Here is a 17,293-nt window from a genome sequence, read left to right on the forward strand (position 1 = left end):
ACTGTAATTTAATGTGCCAGTGCTGCAATTTTCTAGCACTGTAACCTGAATGCAGAGGTTGCATAGGCTTGCAGCAAGACTTACTCCTCTACAGTTACTACTACTACTGCAGTGTCACAGTCTTGTGAATCTCGCTGTTGTGATTCCAGAGGATTCATTTCCCTCTGAATTAGAAGGGACTTTTGTGCTTCCTTTAAGGACCTGGCACCCTAGTATCAAGCCAAATATGCAATAGTCTGCATTCTCAGAAAAATGAGATGGCTTAAAGGTAACTCTTCATTTTGCTGTCAGTGGAGAACTGGGCTGGTCAGGGCAAGATTTGTTTCACAATTTTACTGAACACCACAGAATGCAGGTAAGTTATTTTAGTAACTGGTAAAAATGAAAATCAGCTCAAGACATTAAAATGTTTTCAAATTTCTCTTGCTATAAACGTTGCCAGCTTATGGGCATTGGTTTTGCAACATTTCATGATAGTTGGCAAGTTGAATGGAAAAATTTACTCACCTCTGCCACTCCAGAAAACTCTTCCTCTGTGTGTTGGGCAAATTAATCTAATGGATGCTGGTGTGCACAACATAAAGACAGGTGTCTTTAGAAACGTCTTCCTAGTATCACTTGTGTTCAATATAAATTCATGTACTACCCGAGGAAGCAACTCAGTAGCCGTGCTAGACATCCTGGACTGACACGGTCAGTTGGAGTGGCAGGGTGTTTTCAGTCCAGGCAGGTTGGTCAGCTGTCAGTTGTGAATGTTGTACCAGATGTTTATCAACTTGTGTTGAAACTGGAGACCTGCTGAGGGCACGTTTCCCCCTGGAGTTCCAGGGTCCAAGAGAAGCTAGAACAATGTCACAGGGCTATTTGCTGTCCAAGTTTAGGTCCAGAGTTTAAGACTGCAGCTAGTTAGGGCAAGAAATGTGCCTGAGCAACAGTGTCTAGTACAAGCTTCTGTTGCCTCTAGATGCTGTTGAGACTGTTTTCTTGTTAAAATTTAAATCAGATACTTGGTAAGCATGTGGGGACCAGTCACAGGGCAATGTAGCATGAATGGCTCTGCAAAGAGCCTTAGCAGAGGTCAGGTGTAGTGATCAGCTTGTTTCCATCTGACCGTCTTGAAACCTTTTTATATAAAATCCCACAGGATATTTAAGAGTATTTTCTCACTAAGGTTACTCAGTGCTGAAGTTGGATGCCCTGACTATGGAGAAACCCTTGTTAGGTATAGTAGGGAAGGAAAAAAGGGCTTTGTTTGGCAGATCACATCATAGAAAGATTGTTCAGATGTTTCCCTCTTTTTCCTTCTTATTTACTGCCAGGAAGTGTCCAGAGAAGAGGATCCAAGATATTTGAAATCTGAACTCTCAAACTCCATTACACTGAACTTGCTTCGAAGTCTTTTTGCACAGGATATGGAGGAAGCATAGTCTTAAAACCCCATTCCTGTGCACTCGAGCTATGATACAGCTTTACCAGAGGAATGCTTTCATGCTGTGGGCAAGAATTTGTTTTGCTTCTGTATCTTCATTTTTAGTCAAAACTGGAGATTGCTATTATTCCCTGTCTCCTAGGTTTTTTGGGGTTGGTTGGTTGGTTTTAATTTCACCCAGGTTTATTTGTGGTGTTCTGTTGGACAGAGTTTGTCTGGAGGATTTTCCTATTGGTGACGATTCTCAGCACATGCTGAAGTCTGAATGGACTTTGTGAAAGCCAGTTACGAGGATTAAGTGGTCTTGGCTAACAGGCAAACTGCAATCTTACCTTATTTATCTCGAGCATTAGCAGTACTAGAATGAGCAAGAGACATACACACCATGAGAAACAGATTAAAACCAGCCTGTGGCTTGTATTTGAGATCAACTTCTGAAAAGCCAAAAGGCAGCTTTGTGTTTTGGGAGGGTTTTTTAATGGTGCTTTGCAAAAGAAGCAAAACAGCATGAATGCAACTTATTAACCGTTGTTGAGCTCAGTTAATATACTGACTTCTCAATTCACTTGCCACAGCTTGATTTTTATTGTTGTTCTTTTCCCAACTATAAGGGCCCGATTCCAACACCTACGTGAATGAGATAAGTCTTCAGGTTCCGAGCCAGTCTGAACTGCGACAGAAACTGTCTTCACTGTCATCAACCTGTACCGATTCTGCCAGCCAAGACGCAAGTGAAGGAGAGTCTCCAGTTATTCAGTCTGATGAAGAGGAAGTTCAAGTGGACACTGCTCTTGCTGCTGTAACTGAAAGAAAGGGTGCTTCAGATGTTAGTGATGAAAGTGACTCTCTAACTATTTGAGTCTTAAAACCATATCCTTTAAGAATGACTTCTGAATGAATGAACAAGTGAATGAAGAGCTTGCCTGTGTAACAATTTGCTAGCCAAGCATAACAGCCAGATCTTTTTACTTAGTAATACTGCCTTTTTACAAAATTGCCAGTCATGTGGAGGTTGGTTTTTAAAAAAAAAAAAAAATGCCTAAAGCACACACACTTTAACAGTAGTCTTGGGGCTCAGGGGAGCAGTGAAACTGTTGTATATACTATGTATAAGAGAATTAAAGGGGAAAGATAACAAGTTACTTTGACCACTAACCTTTAAATGGCTGATTGGAAATACTTAGACTTGATGTGTAATAATGAACCCAGATTGTTCCTTGCATGTTTTCAGCTGCTGCAACTGAATATTTAGGATCCAAACCAAAATGAAAAGTTATTTTATTTTCTACTCTTTACTACCTACTGTCTGCCTACTGCCTTTGTCTACTAATGCAGCAGTGTCTACTCTCTCACACTTCTTATTCAGGACCAACTTAGTTATCATAGGTGTTAAGGAAAAAAAAAAAAAGAAAGTGAAAAGGAGGAGAGATGCATATTGAAATGTTACACTCCTCGTGGAGCAGGTATCTTAGCATTGTACAAGCTGACTCCTCTTTCGAGATAAAATAAAGTATTTCTATCCCAACCATGTCTTTTACTTGATTACCCAAATATTTTATCCATGACAGTGAACAGAGGAGACTAATTCAGCAATTAGGAAAAAAAAATGGTTATTTATATTGAGCACCAGTGTAATTTACTTTTTGCATGGTAACATCTGTTTGACTACACTGATGCAAGCCAGCAGTTTAAGGGAAATAAACCTGAGTGAATTATAAATTAAGCACATACATTTTATAAGCCTTAGGACCTATAGTTGTCATCATGTTCCTGCCATTATTTTTCTCTAAACTTGAGGTCTGAACATGTCTAACACCTGTTTCTTGTCAAGTCTCACACTCTATTTGCAGGGATCTGCTCTCCTTTGAGAAGGCTCCTGGCTCCTGCTCTTCATGCACAGAGGGAAGGAATGTAATCAGAAACAGCGTAAGTAAAAGGATGAGCTGTGATGTAGATCCCTTCCAAAGACCTGCCCTGACAAAGCTAATGGTTGGCAATGAGGCATCGCCTGCTGCTCGCCATCTGGGAAGTGGCCAGGTTCCTTAAGGATTCACTCTTATCTCCTGTTACCTGACGTGTTTCCTGACCCCTCTCTGGGAAATGAAAGCTAGAAGCTCACTACCTACAATTAGATATTTACTATTTAACGAGGCATCTGTTGAAAGAAATTTTTACTTTACTCACTCACTTTCCAGAAGACAGACAAAATGTCCAAAAAAGTTTTGTTTTTTTATTAAACCTCGTAGTACAAACCTGGAAAGTAAACAAAAAACTGGCAATAAACAACATGAAGTCTTTCCTTACAAGGAAAGAGAGCAGAGCAGCGCTAATAAATTAAATGTCAAACTGTAAGCCATAGTCAGAAGTTTACTGTCAAGAGGGAAAAGTACACAGCAAGGCCATAAAAACCAGACAACCACATTTGAAAACACTTGACTCTGTTTATGTTATTGTTAAATATTCCAAAACAGTTCAGTCTTCTGCAACAACAACCAACAAATTGTATTATAGGACTTTCCTGACAGTCACCACTGGCAAGCTCAGTGCAATATGGGTAGCTACGGTATTGTTGAATTCAATTACGAAACAAAACAGTTTGTGAAAACATTTTCCCTTTTTTATTCCACACATACTGTACACACAACCAGAAAAGGGCAACAGCTACTCCATTATTATTTTTTGTTGTTGTTCAGTGATGTAAGCAGCACTTATAAATGTTACAAGAAAAACCCTGTAAGCATCCAATCCAACCGATGAAGAAAGTGAAACGTAAGGCTTTTCTTCATCTTGTCTCTTCGCCATCCCTCCCCCCACCCCAAGAAAAGGCTCAAGTATTTAAAAAAATTTACAGGCATATGTACAAAAGGTGTGATTTTTTTTTTTTTTGTTACAACATGAAGAGAAAAAATAGACAAGATGAAAGCAAATGCATTTTCACATTCAAAAGAAATACGCAGACCTGCTAGTGGCTCTAAATGTGATCATATAATGAAACAAATTCAAAACAAAAATTAATGCTTGACTGTGTAAAGGTGTGAAAAACAGCAGTGGAATGGAAATGGAATGTTAGAAAGATTGCACGTCTATGACAAAAGAAGCACTTATGGCTTCAATCACTTTTTTCTTTTTTTCTTTTTTTTTTTTTTTTTAAAGGATGCTATTGAAGGGTTTTTGATAAAGTAGCCAACAGCACCAAAAAATAACAGAATGGATTTCCTAATGAAATCAGGCACAGTTTTCCCTCACATGACTCCTCAAGGCAGGCAGTCTTTTTTCCTCCTTTTTTTTTTTTTTTTTTTTTTTTTTAAATTTTTTATTTTTCCCCCTCAAAACAGATGCATAGTGATGTGCTGGTAAAAGAGAACATACTCCAAATCTCCTACTTTTGCCTACAGTTAGGAAACAAAGTCCATCTTCAGCTGCCATAACCTCCCAAAGAAAGTGTGTATTCTCCAATTTAAAAAATTACAAAACTCATCTTGCCGTGACAGAATAAAAGACAGCCAAAGTAAAGCAATTTCTTTCAAGTTTTTGTCTCCTATCCCTTTTCTCTCTAGAAAAATCTGCTCACATGACTGGAGAACAAATTATAAAACACATCAAACTTTAACCTATTCAAAAAATGGGTTAAAAGCCTTTTTTCACAGTTACCAAAAAGGCTTTTTATTTTTTCAGCCATAGGGACAATACAAATTAATATTTTATCAGCCCCTTGCCGGTTTTAAAACAGTGAACATACGGCAGTTTAAAAAAATCAGACTGCTGTATCTATCTATTCTAAGTACAAAAAAAAAATTCAACAGTTTAATGCTAAAACAAAATTAGTTCTCTAAAACCAGAAGAAAATCTTCTTTAGAGCTAGTGCAAAGACAGCTTGTATTCTACAGCAAGTACTCCAAACTATGGTATAATAATTACAAAAAATATATATAAATTGACAAAATGAGAGTGTTGGCATCTTCAGGATTAACTTGAAGCACTTTTGGATGAACTGGAGGATGAAAGCCTAGATGATGGCACGTCAACTGTCGCTCTCTTACGAGGTCCTCTTTTTGGTGTAGGCTTGCTGATACAGTTCTCAATGCTGCCATTTTTACCAGATACTTTTCCGCAGATTTGATTGACTAGACTGATTATTTGTTCCTGTTCAGGAAGTGGGAAAAACAAAACACAAATTAGCATCTGCTCTTTCTCCAGTCACTTCTGATGAACAGAGATGTAGTGCTGGCCTTTTTGACTGAAAGCATTTAACTGGGGGTAAAAAATCTATATATTTGCAAACTGTGCAGAAGCTTGGCTCATATACTACTTATTCACAACCAGGAGTTTTGTAAAAAGTACTGTGTAGTAGTCCAAATACTGCCCTTGCTGAAGCTTCCCCCCTCCAAACTTAAAGACAGTAATCAGCAGAACTAGAAATGTCTGAGCTCTGGCCACCAAGCAAGATTAAAGAAGCTGGGCTGCAAGGTTACTACTTCACTAGGGGCAGAAACGTTCTTCAGATACAATTTAAAACCTGCTGCCATGCAGAAAAAGGGCTACAGGTCCATGGCACCAGGATCAGCAAGAGACGGGAGTCTTTGAACTGCAGATCGAAGTGTCTTGGCTACAACGCTACTCCTAATTCCATTGCATTCAGGGATTTGATGAAGTTTGGGGTACTGAGGGGGAGATTTTTCTGAACTGGCTGTCCCATCCTAGTGAGAATGTTGGGAAGTTATTTTTGCGCAAAGTTGAAATAGCTTCTTAATTAAGTCTGCCTTACAGTTAAACAGATTTAACAAATGGCACTTGACATGCAGGTTATCTCTCTGCCCATTCATAGCCTGCCCCAAAAAATCTGTAATAATAACCAGGCATGCAGTTAGTATCTTTCAGAAATGTAGAAACTTTGTGACAGTTTTTTACTTTCGAAAAAAATAATCACCATCATCCAGTATCAAAGGAGAGGTTTTCTTGCCTTTCCCAGTGCAGCCTAAAATATCTACTTTGTAATTATAAAACCTAGTAAAAATAATTATTGTATATGATTCTGCCGGAAAGAGTGGCTTTGAAAACCTCAATAGAGTTAACACAGGATGTAAGGGACTGAATAATCTCAGGAATAAGAGAAATACATTAAAATTTCTGAATAACTTCCTGAAACGCTTTGGTGTTTATCGCATTACAAAGGCAGTTTCACTGTTGTCTGGGCTTTGTAGGTTGCACTTGTTTATATCTACAGTACCTGATATCAGAACAGAGTCTACAATTAAAAATTAACAAAGCTGCAAGGGCATGATCTTCCTCAGACTTACTTTGACCTTTTGGGTTTCTCTGCCATGCCTCTATGCACATACATCAGAAACTGCTGAGAAGCCCGTCTCAAAAAGCTACTTGTACCAGCACTGGTCTCCAAGAGCTGATTTTGTAGTTTCTCCCACTGCTTCCCTATCCACAGTTCAGGCTAACAGTAAAAAGCTCCCCCACTCTCTATTCCCCACCCATCCCCTCACACACAATGGAGAAACGGAGCTAACTAGACAGGCAGAGAGACATCTCCTGACTGTTCTGCAGTGCAGCATTAGCCCAGAACCCAGGCACAGTCCTAAACCACCAGCTTGAGTTCTGTGATTATTCATCGTCACATCTGCTTGAAGCCATTACCGGACCTCTCATCTAAAAGTACTCTACGAGTTTGCCTTAACGAACGTTCAGGCTCGATTGGAGTAACTCAGTGTGAACTTTCAGTTATCAACAGAGAGAAGTTATCCTACAGTACACAAGTTACCGTAAGTTAACCAGTCAAAGCATAGCCTCGTGTTCTACAGCATCCCAAAGCGTTAAATGGCTTCTCTGTGCTGTAACACATTTTCATGCAGTTTATGCTTCAGGTTTCATCTTTGTAATCACGTTTCCTTCTATTTCTTTTACTTAGATCGTAATAAAGCCCCTTCTTCCCACACCAAAAAAATCAAGCACAGTCTCCTGAGGTCTTGGTAGGACAAAGGCAGAGTTAAGTCTGCTCCCACGTTTTCAGTATCAAAGCTCACCAGCATCACAAAGCTCTATTGTACAGACCTCATCATAACGGTACATCATTTTCAGTCCCCGACAAGACTTCTGTTTTTCCACATGCCGCAGGGCACACTCCAAGCAGAAGACAACATTTTCGTTCTCCTGTACAACCTATATAAAAATGCAGGGGGGCGGGGGGAAGAAATGCAGTAAGCTCCAAACCGTAGCCATGTTATACACACAGTATTGAATTATTGTCTGAATTATTAAACCTGTATTTTACTACAAGTTAGTGGAAGGAGGCATAAACAAGCAGCATTACACATTGTGAAATTATTCAGAATGTGTAAGAAGAAGAAAGCACATATCCCTTTTTGAGTGCTAATGTTGGCAAATACATATAATTTATTTCAAAAAACCACCAATAGCAATGAATGCCAAATTCAAATAACGATATATGCATGAAGCTTTACTGGTATCTAATATGTAGCCTAAAGATTTCCTGAAAGCAACCATTTCCCATTACTTCAAATGCTGTCTTGAATAAGGATAAAATCAGAAGCTTAGCCACAGGATTCCTCAGCTACTGTCTCATTCAGCAGAGGTCACATTTGCTCAGCTGGCTACCTGCCAAGCCTACACCATCGGCTTGGAATTTGACAACCAAGTTGAGTTTTTGTCCCTTACTACTGTTAAGAGTGACAAGGAAAAATCCCTCCCTCAATTACGCTTACTCCAGAGCAAACGGGCCAGAATTAGGAGGGTTTGGTTGGTTGGTTTTTAAAATAAACTCATTTTAAAGTTACTTCAAACTAGTGCTGCTTAAACAGTGGTCTAAAGACACAATATAAACTGAACATATTCTGTCTTAGGGAAGGAAACAGCTACATCTGATCATTTAACAGTTACGTTGTATTTCCATCAAAAACCTAACATAACCAAAAAACCCCAAAAGATGACAGAAAAAAGGACTGAATATGCACTCACATGCACTGTATTATGTTTATTTAAATACCTGATCTTGGAATTAAGTGGTACATAAGGTTGTGGGAGAGGCTTTTGGTATTTTTAATGAAATTGCTGTATTTCCAGATGTTCTGCATATAGCTAAAAACTTGAAAGTGTTAGCACACCTTCAAAAGCCAGTAGGCAATTACTTCTAAAAAGAGAAAAAGTTTATGGGCATGACTTCTATTTTTGAGCAGGCAGGTTGGCAAACAGCATCTTAGCTTGATAGATAGGATACATCTACCCTGCAATTTAGCTTGCAGGGAAATTGTCGCAGCACAGGCTGTAGCTGCACGCCTGAGACTCGGGGCATGTATTTGAGTTGCTAGCTCATCCCGAGAACGGTTACGCCATGATTTACTACTACCGGCAACCTGCAGGTATCTTTCTTACCCCTCCTAGTGCAATGCAGACATGCTCATGGGTGTCCGAGAGCGGCTGAGTGACTAGCGCACCCCTTCCTTACAGGGGGAGGGAAGCTAGCGGACACTAGCCCTTGTCTTCTGTCACCGCTGCCCAAGGCGATAAATGTTCTGACACAAACCAGATCAACATCTCTGTGCCTTGTGTGGAGTGCATGAGATGAGTCCACAGTCATGTGCTGTCTCTCAAGCGCTTACAGTCCGTTAGAGTACCTTAGAACAGGGGGACGGTACCCCAGTGGTGGCAAGTGATTTTACTCACCATGGAAAGGTAGCACAGGTGCTGACAAATCTGACATCTCCTCTCTGACGTTTCTAACTGCAACCACTTTCGAGGCTTTTTCTTTCCATCCATCCCCGTGCTGCTGCTGTCGTGGCTGCCATAGCGCGCTGAAGAATGGAGACCTGCCTCGTAAAGCTGCCGCCGCTGCCTCAGCTCCGTGTCCCTGTGAATGTTTTACGCAATTAGACACTGGCATCGCCTCATACCACCACAAAGCCACGTACAAGCACCCTTTTACCACGATCATCACTGAAACCTTAGCTCCACACAGCAAAGCCCTGAGTGTTGTTGGAGGTTGGTGCCATTCCCTACGCATGGTGAGAGACAGCCAGCACCACAGAAACGCTGCCTAATTGCAAAAGCTATCTCCGGATTTTAACAGCGACCACTGTATCAAGCCAGTGGTTCTCAAACTGCTCCTCAGAGAACTGGGGACTGCCGAGTACTTCCTGGAGGTCGATGGTTGCTCGGGGCCATGTGGAGAGTCAGGAGATGTGGCTAACATGACTGTCATTCCTGAAGTTGCCAAAAGCCACCTTGAGGAGGAGGAGCCGTTGCTGTCACCAGTAACATAAGCCACCTTCATCAGGAGGCAGAGATGAACCAAGGACCTGCTGCCATGAGGTGCTTCAGGCAGGAAAGGGGGAGCAGGGCAAGTGATTGTGCCAAAAGACGAAGATCTTGCTGTACACCCAGGGGAAAAAGAAGGAGATGTCAATTAAGAATAGACTAAGCCCTCCAGCCGCCCTTCACCCACGGCGTCCGCAAGGTGGACAATACTTCCTATGCTGAACTATACAGCATTAGGAGAGCAGGTCGGGTTGGAGCTGAGTGGAAGACAGCAAGTGTGGAGTGAGCTGAGCAGATGGAAAGGGAGAATAAAAAAGCTCACCACCAGACACAGCTGAAGATGGGTGGAGAGCCAAGCTAAGCAAATGGCATGGGAAAACTGAGCAACCAAGGCAGATCAGGAGAGGAGGCAGCAAAAGACACAGAACAAACAAGCAAAACAAAACAAAGGAAAAAAAAATATGGTACAGTGTTCCACTTTGGTTGGTTTTTTTCAAGTTTTGTTGTTTGGGATTTTGTTTTACATAAGCAGCCACAGGAAGGACCAATATCCGCCAGAGAATTCCAACCTAAGCATGAGAACAAGTTTGAGAACCACTCTGATAGAGGTCGATGTGATGGTCTAACAGCAAGCACCAACATTTCTGTTTCACCTTTCGCACTTGCAGACTTTTCCTCTTCAAGGAAAAAAAAAAAAAGAAAAAAAAAAAAAAAAAGGCACTTGGAAGTGATTATTCCCATAGGGGAACCAGCTGCAGGTAAAGCAGTCAGCACACCTCTTTGTATTTCTTTCTGAACACTAAAACAACACATGTGCTGTTTTCCCCTTCAATATGTCACTGGAAATTTTCCAAATGAACATGCTAGTTAGTTAAATACAGTTTGTAGATTCCATTCATCAAAACTTTCTTGACATCTCGAGTACCAGTTGTCACAAACTTGAAAGATAGGTAGCAACTACATGGTAGGGAACAAAAGAGAAGATCATTACACAGGAAGCCAGGCAACATTGTATTTTCTTTTTTTACCTATCTTAAGAGAAACCCTAAACATGTTTCCTTAATACTGGAGAGAAAAAGGAGTGGGAAGGTTTTTTTCTTTAAAACGTTCCAAGTTCTAATGCAAGATGCATTAGCACCCATGCATAAGCTGCTCACTTATTCAGTGGTTTAAATCAAGACAACTTTCTGCATACAAAGTACCTCCTACAACTGTACTGTAACAATCTTGATGCTGAAGACAAGGATTCCTGGTGCAAAACCCATTACAGACATGGATTGACAGTGGCTACTGATGCCAAGAGGCTGAAAAACTGAAGGAAGGTATTTAACCGCTTGGCACCATGGAGTTCACATAATGCATCAGGAAATCTTGACTCTCAGCACCAAGAATCAACAAAATAAAAACCCAAGGCAAACTGTATTTTTAATTCTTTGATAATGCCCAAACTAGGGAGTTCTTAAGAGTAAGGCATCCTAACCACAGGCACTCTCCCATCAGATACAGCCAAGGAAATTGCTTCTTCCACGTGCGGCTGTCTTCAAGTATGTTTGCTGGGCTTTTGCTTGGTTAAGTAGGTGAAAGACATGCGTCTGAAAGGGTTACTTACGTCATCCACCTCTGGAGTCTGTCAATGAAAACAAAATAGCTACGACAGGCCCCCAATTCGTTACCTGAGCTCTCCAAGAAGTGATGATATCGTACTCAGAGTCGGTCCGTTTTCCTTTTTTGCTTCTGCTGTTGCAATCTGATAAAGCAACTTTTCCATTGAAAATGGTTTGGCTATACGTCGTCTCTTCATTTCCTGGGACAGAAATTGCCAAATTAGTTCTTGAGCACACATTTGAAAATAAAAAGTTATCTAGAATGAATCCAATGTAGCAAAAAGTAGCCTTTTAAAACAACAAAAAGTAAGAGCTTTCTGTAGTCCAAATTAAACAAAGTATTTATGTTCCTAACTTACATCCAGCACCTAACTTCATAATGAAATAAACTTGTATTACATATCAGTCCTTTCAGTGGAAAGCCAGATGCCCAAGTGCTTTGCTGAATTGGGTCTTCCTGTGGAAAGGACCAATAAAGATTTTCTGCACGTGCTTTAGGTGAACCAATGCCACAGAACAAAACTCAAAAACCTAAACCAAACACATGCTACCAGGCACAGTAAACTACTTTCTCAGAGACTACCCTAGTGCCTGTTATATCTAACATTTTATTTTCTTTCAAAGTCACCAATAGAGAGCAAAAAAGTACCTGCAATGCATGATGGCATTTATGCTAAGAAATCAATCTGTATGCTATCTTCTAATATGCTTTACTGTGAAATTTAATGCAGAGGAAAGTCTGCATATACAAAGAGAGTGAAACCAAATGCAAGTATTCCAGCGTCACCACAGTTCAGGTGTACCCTTTTTTCAAAAAAGAAAATTAAACATCAGTGGAAAAAAACAAGAATAGGAGAGATGTGAAGAAAATGAGAAAAACAAAAAGAAGAAGGATGCCCAGGCATAGGTTAGCATGCAGTTCACTTAAGTGGAGGAACCAACAAACACCTCAAAATTCCCTCCCTGAGAATTCTTTTCCTGTGGAGGCCAAGAGGAGTAACCCAATCACTTAAGCTCAGTAATACACTGTTTGCACTCTTGGCCATCCAGTAAGATCTAGTGGTCTGACCTGCTTGAAACGCAGGACTGCTATGATTTTGCATCTTTTATGGCACTAAAAATATAGTAAGTAGTTAAGAATTACAGACCACAACTAGCAAAGCAGGCAGATGTCAGGGAAAAGAGACAACAGGCAAAAAGAGAGGGTTTCAGTTCTGCTCAGTTTTGCCTGTCACCGGTTCCCCTCCGTGTAAGCTTTTAAAGCTGCATCTTTCATTCCTGTCAATACAAACTGAGTGATTTTGGTAGCTTTAACCCTTTTGCTAACTCTTACGTAGGCAAATTCCTTTATTTACCCTACAGCTGGGAAAAGTCTAGAGTTTTCCCCAGTGTCTGAAGAGGTACGTTTTGTTTTATATAACGTCTGAAAAGTTTCAACTGATGCTAACACTGGAGCATAATGTGAAGGTGCCATTTCAGTTAGGGGTTAAGCCCACCGAATACCTACTCATCACAAACAAAAATGAAGATTTATGTTTAACCTTAAATTTTTTTCACCTGTTTTGTAACCCTCATTACATGCTCTTGGTATTTCTTTTATCAGAACCAATCCATCATAAAATTCATCATTTTTAATTGCACAGATTGCATGCATTGAAGTGATAACTAACATGTATCATAAAATGGATTAGTAACCTTTGCTGACCAAAAAGCATTCGAAAGAGGGTCATAGGTAAGAAAAGCGTTCTTCAGAAGGTTCTGCTAGAGCCTGCCTGGGGTTGGAACAGCTGCACTTTTAGGAGTGATACGACAAGTCTGGTTACATGTTAGATTTGCTTAGCATATTGTCTGAGGCTGCCTAAGAACAGCCACTCCAAGCCAGACCAAAAGCCCACACACGCAACACAGGCAGCCAGGATAAAAGGCCACAGTGCTGGAGAAAAAAAAGCGAGGTACGCTCCTGCTGGCTGGCAGCTCAGGGACATCCTGAGCCCAAAACCGGTCTGTGCCGTATTTAGCACAACTCACTGGATCTGTGCATTTATCTGCATTTCTGAATCCAGGTACATTTTTCTCTTCCATACAGTACTGAAATACACAGATAAGTATTTTAAAACAGACTTTTGTTTGCTTTTGACATGCTGCCTAATCATTCCTTTTAATGACACATTTTTCAATGTTATGAGAGACAGTGAACATTCATATTGTAATTATCATCGCCCTGCCACTTCTGGTCTGGTCTTATTATCATATATGTCTCTTGGTCATCAATTTTCCAGGCTGAGTAGTCCTCTTCTATTTAATACAGAGGCTAATTCATACCTTTAATCATCAATTTCCACTGTGCTTTTTCTAGTTCCCCTATACTACTTTTGCAATTCAGGATTCAGAATTGCTCAAGTATTTAAGCCATGGCCATAGCAAGAGCCTACACAGTGCCATAGTGATGTTTCTGCTTTGTTCTCTATTCTCTCCTTGCAATTCCTAACATTCAAGTTGGTTTTTTTTTTTTTAAACCTCTCTGGAGCACTTGGCTGGCAGCTCCATAGGAATCCAAAGACCTCTTTTCTCAGGAGCAAGAGCTCATTCAGAGCCTATCACTGTGTCTGTCAAATTAGGATTCTTTTTTACTCCTGAGTCATTTAAAATTTATCAACCCATTTTTTCACTCAGACCGCTCAGTATCATGAATCTTTCTGTAACACCTCATAGCTTTAATTTTTGCCATCATTACCATTAATATCCTCGTTACAAAGGATTAGTTTTGCTATTTACTTCCCTTTCTAGGTTATTTATGGATATGTTGAACTGTACTGGTCTTAGTACAAATTCCTGAGGAGCGCAGGAAGAGACCTCCCTCCATGATAAAAACTGACCATGTGTTTGCATCCTCTGTTTCTCTTTAAATCAGTTCTTTTTCAGTGCGTGAACTTTCCCTCTCAACCCGTGGCAGGTTAATTTCTTTAAGAGCCTTTTCTGAGGAACCTTGCCAAGAGTCTTCCAGAAACGCTCACAGACTGTCAACTGGATCTCTTTTGTCCATACATCCTTCCAAAAGTTTCAAGGCCTGGGGGCCACGACCTCACTGCAAAAGCCATGTTGATTGCCCTGGTCTCATTCTTTTCCACATTTATTTTTTCTTTTGGCCTTTAGGAAGTTGTTCTTTGAAATCTCTTTTTGGTCCGCGTCTGTGTGTATTTACATGCATCTTGCTCGAGTGGTTGTTTTATTTGCATTTTCATCTTTTGGACACAAAAGGGATTTTTTGGTCTCATTTCAAACAGACTCCTTTCTCCTGGTGTTTAGCCATGCCAAGTTTAGTGGGGGTATGCCTTTTGAAATTTTTTTGCTAGGCAATGTGCATGTGTTGCGAGCCTCTAACACAGCATCTTTAAACAATTTCTGTGCTGCACGCAAACACTTAACCCTTCTCTCTGCATTCTCAATTTAACAAGCTTCCTTGTTTTTACGCGAGGCTGTCTTTTGAAATGAAACACCACAGTAGTGGCTATTTTGCTTTTTACTGCTCTTTCAAGGTTCGTAATCTCTGCTCACCATCACAGTGCAGCTCTTTCATAATGATGTTTTAAACTGGGCTCCACCGTTACTGAGAAGGGAGACGACAGTTTCTTCTCCTTGTGTGGATTTCCTGACTAGCTGCTCCCTGAAGTCGCTTCGGTTCTGACATCGCCCACCAACACAACCACTATCCTCGTTAGGGGGAGGATGCCACCATTTCCTATCATCATGACACGTCCTGTCCTCGCAGCTTCTCTCACCTCCTTTAGCACGACACAGGCGATGCCTACGCAGCATCCGGTATGGCGAAGCAGGAGGGGCGGACGTGCGGAGCGGTGCAGTTGATGCCGAGGACCCAAGCATCCACAGAACGTGCGTGTAAAGGCAACAGCTTTACTTCAGAGCAGGCTAGCCTGGTCCTGCGGCCGCTCTGGCACCGGTGTTTGGAGGACATCAGGTGCACTTCTAGAGTGCCTCTTCCCGTTTGGTTTCATCTGAAAGCAACCCACTCTGCTCAGGCTAAGACAGCTCTGTGATAGGAACCAAGGAGTGGTAATTACGTGGCCTTTTAAAGGCATGTTCCTCACCCAAACTAAAACTTGGGGGGGATACATATACGGCCCCTGCCAACATCTTGGCTGGACAGTCAGGAGCACAGGGCTAATACCATGCTTTTCCTATTTAGGACGGGAAGATCAGTGCACAGGGATTCTGTCACCGGTGACAGAGTTAAACCTGGCTTATGTGACCATAAGCTCTCTTCTGTGCAGCAGTGCTGCTCCAACTGGATGACTAACTCCATCTTTCCTACGTACTTCTTCCTCTTGTATTACGGTACCGGCCAAGTCTCTTCTTTCCACCAAGTTTCTGGTAGGCCCTATAGCACCAAAGCCCTTTAAAACCAGACATTCCTTCTTATTTCCAAACCTCTAGACCGGAGGGCATTCATTTAGTCCCAATATTCTGTTTTCCTGCTTCCTAAATGAGTTTTACTGACTTTGCCCAACACCTTATTCGAGGATACGGAGTTACCCCTTTGCCACTCCAAACACAAATTCTTCCACCACACCTGTAAACCTTCTTCTCATCTTTAGTTTAAAATTTCAGGAGCTCTTAGGGTGCTTTTAAAAGCCAGCAACCTGGTTCCATGTATGGTTTTAGGTGAAACCTGTCTGTCCCTTTACACAGGTTTTATACAAGCTCTTTTATTCCAACAATTATCCCAACTCCTTATAAACTGAAATCAATGCAATTTCAGATGCAGAATTTCATTTTTCCGTATATTAAAGGAGATTGAGCAGTCATTCAATACAGAAATGAAACAACATCATTTAGTAATATAAAGAGAATCACTATAAAAAAATCAGGTCACAGTATCACAGAATGAAAACAAAGTTAATGTATCAAACAGCTGAAAACTGTCAATATTGCTGTCGAGAATGGACAGACAGGAAAGTACAGTTGTTTGTCAGAGTTCATTAACAGTCCAAAAGGGGAATCTTGCTCGTTACACAGAACGTGTCACAACCTCTGAAAAGCACAATCCCGGCCAGCCTTTGAAAATGGCAAAAGTGCCTTGTCAAAGTGAAGGAACCAAGGAAGAATTTCCAAAATTTAGCGGAGTTAAGAACGTAGGATAGTTTGAAGAAAGAAAGGGGGGGGGGGGGGGGGGGGGGGGGGGGAGAAGGAAAAGAACAATGCAGTAGGTGTTTCTAGAGTTATTTTGATATAAACACATATCTATGGTTCCTGCAAATTTTGTGAGAGCTATGACTTCAATTTCCAAGGTAGGTTATCATAGATTGGAATCTGCTGGATTTTCAGTCAGCTTATATTTACCCAGTGCAAAGCTCTTAAAAATTAATCAAAAGAAACTGTTCTTCAGAATTTGAGGCACCAAGAAGAGCTTTTTAATTGCTGCATAGTGATTTCTGTCTCTTACAGGAGTGGCATTTTCACAATATCAAACAAGTGTTCAGTAGAGCAATAAATACAGCATACGGAGTCAATATAATTGTGTACCTTCAGACAGAAAAGGTTAGCTCAGGATTCTCATTCCTTAACTACACACATATACAATTCCCACCTTCCCCCAAAATAAATCTGTAATAAAATAACCTTTTATTTAAAACTAAGTTAATATACAGTTAGTATAACCAGGCTGGAAGAATTCCATTAACCCTAAAGAACCAAAACTAACTGTGGACGTATTACATTTAATTGCTTACTAACCACTTGGTCTGAAGCTGTAAATGATAATTTACTAGTGGCTTAGCTATAAAACACTACCAAAATAGCATCTGTAACCCATAGTGTATTTGAGGCAATTGGGAACACGACATACATTCTTTGTCCAAGAACACAGAAATGTAGCCAAAATCATGATGACTGGACAATTCACCTGTTTGTTTCTGCAGGCAATCTAAGGGAATGGGAAGTTTTTTTATTTACATCTTAGTAT

At 40.6% G+C, this 17,293-nt stretch overlaps 2 protein-coding genes across 6 annotated transcripts in view; one reads left to right on the top strand and one right to left on the bottom strand.

Moving 5' to 3' along the window:
• DTNBP1 (dystrobrevin binding protein 1) overlaps positions 1 to 2,954 on the top strand; it is a 71,373-nt gene extending 68,419 nt beyond the window's left edge. For both annotated transcript variants that reach the window (XM_030041834.2, XM_030041835.2), the window contains one exon: positions 2,041 to 2,954. In XM_030041834.2, coding sequence (XP_029897694.1) covers positions 2,041 to 2,288 — 248 coding nt within the window. In that variant the 3' untranslated portion in view covers positions 2,289 to 2,954. The remainder of the gene's footprint in view (positions 1 to 2,040) is intronic.
• Positions 2,955 to 3,639: 685 nt separating this feature from the next.
• JARID2 (jumonji and AT-rich interaction domain containing 2) overlaps positions 3,640 to 17,293 on the bottom strand; it is a 224,868-nt gene continuing 211,214 nt past the window's right edge. For all 4 annotated transcript variants that reach the window (XM_030041831.2, XM_030041833.2, XM_030041832.1 and 1 more), the window contains 4 exons: positions 11,383 to 11,513; positions 9,119 to 9,302; positions 7,490 to 7,597; positions 3,640 to 5,572 (listed from right to left, as the gene is read on the bottom strand). In XM_030041831.2, coding sequence (XP_029897691.1) covers positions 5,396 to 5,572; positions 7,490 to 7,597; positions 9,119 to 9,302; positions 11,383 to 11,513 — 600 coding nt within the window. In that variant the 3' untranslated portion in view covers positions 3,640 to 5,395. The remainder of the gene's footprint in view (positions 5,573 to 7,489; positions 7,598 to 9,118; positions 9,303 to 11,382; positions 11,514 to 17,293) is intronic.

Source organism: Aquila chrysaetos, chromosome 18 (genome assembly GCF_900496995.4).
Source record: "Aquila chrysaetos chrysaetos chromosome 18, bAquChr1.4, whole genome shotgun sequence".
Lineage (NCBI taxonomy): Eukaryota > Metazoa > Chordata > Aves > Accipitriformes > Accipitridae > Aquila > Aquila chrysaetos.